The 5,984-nt window shown below is 37.8% G+C and overlaps 1 protein-coding gene across 1 annotated transcript in view; it reads left to right on the top strand.

The window, feature by feature from the left end:
• The first annotated feature begins 438 nt into the window (after nucleotides 1-438).
• SVIP (small VCP interacting protein) overlaps nucleotides 439-5,984 on the top strand; it is a 6,673-nt gene continuing 1,127 nt past the window's right edge. The window contains exons 1-3 of the mRNA XM_015586328.2: nucleotides 439-604; nucleotides 2,588-2,638; nucleotides 3,264-3,377. Of these exons, the coding sequence (XP_015441814.1) occupies nucleotides 551-604; nucleotides 2,588-2,638; nucleotides 3,264-3,377 (219 nt within the window). The 5' untranslated portion in view covers nucleotides 439-550. The remainder of the gene's footprint in view (nucleotides 605-2,587; nucleotides 2,639-3,263; nucleotides 3,378-5,984) is intronic.

Below are 5,984 nucleotides of genomic sequence, written 5' to 3'. Positions count from 1 at the left end.
TAAAGCCACATTTATGAGGCTGGCTTCTTTAAAACATAGCGATGGACTTCATACTCTGCTCTCTGAACTGAAATAATACGAGTCACCAGAAGGCAGAAAATGGTACTGACGTCAATTTGCCATTTTGGAAAGTTTAATTCCACTGAATTTTAATTTCTTGGAGGTTACAGATCCATCTCACAACAGAAGTAAAATAAACTATCCAGAGCCCCGTCACCTGTTTGTAAATGGCCAGGCACGGGGTGAGCCACGAATCAAGTTTTTCCATCTCACCTCTGCGTGCTGCCCACAGCAGGCGTTCCCTGGCACCGAGGCCTCGTCCCAAGCCCGCCTGGCACTCGCGGGGGCGGGGCCTATGAAGGTGGGGGTGGGGAGCCGCGTCGGGAGGGCGGAGGCGGCTGCAGGGGTGGGGCGGGGCCGCGAGGAGAAGGGAGCGTTGCAGCAGGGGGCGGAGCCGAGCCGCGGGGCCGCCCGCCCGGCTGGGGACCCGGCGAGCGCGGCCACTGGGGACGTGGGGCTGACCGCGCAGTTGGCACTCACCCGCCTCCCGATGGGGCTGTGTTTCCCCTGTCCCGGGGAGTCCGCGCCTCCCTCGCCGGACGTGGTGAGTACGGCCGCGCTCCCGCGTCTCCGCGTCCGCCGGCCCGCGCCGCGCGCACCTGTTCCCGGGAGAGGCTGCGGGAGGCCCCGAGCTGCTGACACCTGGGCGGGCGGTTGGGCGCGGTGGCGCGGGCCCCAGAGCCCGCCGTGGGGGACCGTGGTGGCGAAGACGTGTGGTCGCGCTCCGAGGGACGTTGAGGTCCTGCCAGCCGGACCTGGGTCGCCGCCTCGGTGTCGATCTCCTCGCTTTGGTTACTCGGAATTGTCCAAAGGCGGCTCGGGGGTCTCCGTCCTTTTCGCAGACTTTGGCAAAATTGGAAGTTCGTAGGACGCAGGCGTACGCCGACGGTGCGGTGTAGGGGCCATTCTTGGCGATGCGGTAGATGGAGTTAGGGTGCAAAAAGAAATTCCTCTTTCTGCGTGAGCTGAAGTGTTGATGTTCTAGGAAATGTGTATTTTCCTGTGTCTGTACCAGCTGTTCAAAGAAGGTGCTCAATAAAGTCCCTTATGTTCCTGAGTTTTATTGGATATTGTATCCCTTCAGTGTTTATCTTTTAAGTTCTTCCTTTTCTTTAAAAAGAATATTTTATGTAGTCCAGAGCGTACAATTGAAAGCTGCCATATTTAGCAAATAAAAATACAGGACTAGTTAAATTTGAATATTCAGATAGACAAGGTATACTTCTTTAAAAAATAGATTTGTCCCATGCAGTATTGGGACATACACTAAAAATTATTCATTGTTTAACTGAAATTCAAATTTAACTAGTACAATACATTTATGCTTTTTGTAGTTTTCAGTTTTTAACAGTCTCGTTGCATTACTAGTCCTTACAGGGAGTTGATAACAGAAAACCTAAATTCCTCTACTCTACCTAGCTAAAAATTCGCTGAAAGAAATGAGTTGTTTAGGGGAAGTACATTAACTCTTCGGCCATATGATTATAGGTACTAAAAATGACCTGGAAATTAGTACCAGAAAGTTCACCTGTCTGTCCCGCTACTGTTGCTTTTAAATGTTCACTTTGTTTATCTGGCTGTTGACAAAACCTCAATCTCTCAGCATTTGTTAAGCCCTACCCCCATCCTCACAGATAACCACATGGCTCACTACTTGAATGTTACTTTGTCTTTGAGGTTTTTCTCCACCGCCCTAAGTAAAATAGATCTCCCACTATACCACCCACCTGACAGGCCCGTATTTACTTGATTGTATTTGACCGTTTGCCCTCACTGGAATTTAAGTTACATTTGGGTGAAAACATTTATCTGTTGTTTCACCGCTGTATCCTCCAAAAAAGTTCCTGAGGCATGATATGTGCTCTGCACATACTGTATTTTGTGCAATGAATAAATGAATGAATGAATTATGGTATGGAAAACAAGGGAATTATTAACAACAGCTCTCATGAGAATGCTACTTACTGTTCTACATATTTAAAATTTTTATAATACATAACATAGAAAAATAATATTCACTGTATCCCAACATGGAACAGCACCTCTCATAAATTTTTTACAGTCCTTCCTATCCTACACAGTGAGATTCGCCCACTTCATTTATGAACCTCTCCTAAAAACACCAACCTACTTCGAACTCCTTTATAACTGGCGGTACAAAACCATGTTTTTTCCTCCTTGTAGTATTAAATGTCACTTGTTTTATTATCTCCTTTTTTGCTTGTAAGCCACCCTTTTTTAAAAAAATAGATTATTTTATAGGTCAACTTGTGTATGTATAATATATGACATAGATCTATATAATTATCGGCATGTATTTATTTGAAAGTATATTGTTTGAAGAAATGAAATTCAGAAAGTTGATTATTTTATAAATGTTGTTAATACTGGCAGTCTTTGTGGAACTTATTGGCCCAGTACTAAATATTTTTGTAAACTGTTTTATTACATGTAAGATACAAGTGTGTAAGTTTTCCATGATAATGTGTGGTTTTATTTTAAAACATTTTTTACATATTTTCTTTAGGAAGAGAAAAGAAGAAAGCTTGCAGAGGCTGCAGAGAGAAGACAGAAGGAGGTGAGAGTAAAAGTAATACTGCTTCCTTAGATAATTAAGTTTGTACTTTATTCTTGATATCTATGACTAGTAGATATCTTTTTCCCAAAATGAAAATAGATTTTTTCTGATGATATTAATCCTATATCTTAATACTTTATATCTACGACTAGTAGATATCAAGAATAAAGTACAAACAATTATCTAAGTAAGCAAAAATGATACCTGGTTATCCTGTAAATTTATATTTAAAGATAGTCTTTTTTCAAAATAATCTCTGTTTTTATAAATTATGTTAATACATTTATATCATTTAATGTATGAAAATGACTATGCAGATGTCTTCTATAATGTGAGATGCCCTTTGAATAACATTATTCCTTGGGATAAAATGACCATGCCTTATGAAACACTGACAGGAAGTAAGTTTAGGAGGAAATTTGTATAGTTACAAAATACCCAATGAGAAAATGATACTATGTTTTATATAAAGCTGTTGTAGAAGTAGTTTAATTCTTTGTTATCAAAAGTAGACCAGTCTTCACCCCCACAGAAAAACCTGAAAACCAAAAACAAAAAAACACACCTCAGTTTTTAGGTACTGATTTTATTGTTTTTTTAATACCCCTAATCATATTTCTTAAAGGCAGCATCTCGGGGAATTTTGAATGTTCAGTCTGTGGAAGAAAAGAGAAAGAAAAAGGAAAAAATAGAAAAACAAATTGCTACATCTGGGCCCCCACCAGAAGGTGGACTTAGAGTAAGTATTAAAATTTATGTAAGATTTAAATTTACCTGGAATTTTTAAAAACTTAAGTAGCAGTCCATTCACTAATTTCCTCTCGAAATGAATTATCAGAAAATTTTGAAGTAATTTTAAAGCATGAAAAATATCGATTGAAAGAAGTAGTACCAATTCCTTTGGACATTTTCTAACATTTATTAGAATAGGTTTACTTTCTTTTTCCCAAAATGAAAATAGATTTTTTTTCTGATTATATTAATCCTATATCTTAATACTTTATATAATTAATAGTAAACTATGTAAAAAACTCAATATGGAAGAATATAACGAAAGGAAAAATCACCCAAATTCAGTGTCATTTTGACAGACATTTCTCATCTCCATTTATACATCAATCTTATTAAATTAGATTACACTATAAATTTGTTTTTATAATCCATTTTTTTTACTCAGTGATTTGGTATACTGGAGCTTTCATTGTCACTCATTATCATAGTTAAGCAAATGTTAACTTGGGTGTACAGGAGTGAGTGTGACACATGTACATTCCAGTGTAAGTTGCAGCCCTTGACACTGGAAATTTAGTGGTGGACAAGTTAAACAAGATCCTTGAACTTGGGGATCTTTATAGTCTAGCAGGACTATAAAGGTTTTATTTTATGTTAAAACTCAGGAAAATAATGGTTCAGATATTAAGATTGTTGGTCTATTTTTTAAAGTAATTACATTTCTCAAGTAAGTATATTTGTAAAAAGGATAGTGTCCTGAATTTTAGTTAATTATATCAACTTGTCAGTGATTTATGAGCCAATTCACTGTCTTCTCAGTTCAGTTTTCTGCTCTCAAAACTATACATCAATACATATATGTATATATATTTATAATTTGTGGGTCAGGCAATTTAGGAGCATCCTGAGCAGAGGTGATTCTGGCTCAAGAATATCACATAGAGATAAGATTTAGCTTTATCTAATTTCATTTAATAAATGAAATTAAAACACTTATTGTTAACTTTTAACAATGTATAAAATAATTTGTTTCAATATTAAGGTAAATAGCCATGACCATTTTGCTTGTTTTTTTTTTTGTTTTTTTTTTTTATATACCCCCCAACAATTGAGTAAATTTAGTGTAAATAAAAGTTAGGAGATACAAGGTAAAATATTTGTCAAAAGTATAGATGCTTACTTTCAATATTCTGTTGAGATAAAGATATGTATCTCTGGGTTTAATTCATAGAGGGTTCTCAAAAGCAAATAATTTGAAAATTAAATTGTAGGACTGGTTATAATACTGAGATCCACTGTTTCATAGTAGAAGAAATGGAAGTACTGACTTAAAGTCATACTATTTTAAGAAAAGGATACTTTATATGGAACCAGAATTAAGAGCATTTATTTAACAACTTCTGACGTAACAAATTTAATGTCAACTTTTAAGCTCTAAGAAAGAAAGGGGCTTTCTTAATGAAACCTGAAGCTTCCCTGCCCCAAAGCCTACAGATTAAAAATAAATTAGGCCTTATACTGTGCCTGGTTCCCTCAGAAGTACTCAAAATAAAAACAGTGTTTAGTACCTTTATTTCTTTGTATTTTATTCTTGTAGGAAATCTCTCTGGCTTCTTTAATAAAAATGATCCTCAAGGCCATTAAACTGGACAGTGGTTGCAGAATTTTCCCATTAAGAGTAACTCATTCTCATAAACCACAGCTTTTGTCACTGTGTTATTTGCACTTGGAATATTCCCAGTCACTTCTACTACCAACACACTCACTGGCTTTACGGGACATTCCCCTTGACCATCTGCAGAGCTCATCAAGAGTGTATAGTTAAGTTCAAAATAAAATGTTGGGGGCTCAGGGATAACAGAAGAGTAAAAGGCAAAGGATAGCTTTAATTCTCAACCTTCTAGGCCTAGCTAGGGTTCTTTAAGGGTTGCTATCAGGCCCATCCTACAGGCTGGTCTGGCATGTCCTATAGTGTAGCTGGATTCATCCTGATCTGACCAGACTCCACAGTATGAGGGAAATGCCCTTGCCCTGTCTTCATGCCTTCTACACGTCGCCAGACTAGATCTGCCTCTTCCCGGGATAGTTGATGTTAGTATTACTCATTTTCTTCTGGAAAGGCAGCCTTATCTTAAGAAGTCAAGAGAATGATGGCATTGGGATACAAACTAGCATCAGTACAGGATACACCAGTACAGGAGTAATGGCAGACCTCTAGTGCAGGGCTCTGAGCCCTGGCTGCACATTAGTCAGATGAGGAGCTTTCAAAACAGGCTAAATCTTGGTCTCCAGCTCATATAATCAGAATCTCTCAGAGTGGGACATAGCCATCAGTACTTTTTAAAGCTCCCCAGGGTAATCTAATGTCAAACCAGACTGAGGATCACTACTCTAGTATTTTTAACACTAGTCCTAAGAGATAGATGATTGTGGAAAGTGGAGTACCATTGTAAAAAAAAAAAGTTTTAAAATCTTGAATACTATATTATATACTATATTCCTTTCTTGGAGATTTAAAAGGGCGTAGTATTCAAGTCTCTAAGAAGTCCTACAATAAAGAAAAGCAAGTTTACTTGAATTAAACCTTGTTTTTAAAATGCATTTACAAATATAT

Source organism: Pteropus alecto, unplaced genomic scaffold (assembly GCF_000325575.1).
Source record: "Pteropus alecto unplaced genomic scaffold, ASM32557v1 scaffold71, whole genome shotgun sequence".
Lineage (NCBI taxonomy): Eukaryota > Metazoa > Chordata > Mammalia > Chiroptera > Pteropodidae > Pteropus > Pteropus alecto.
Note: the sequence above shows the minus strand (reverse complement) of the source record. Positions and strands in the feature narration are given on the sequence as shown.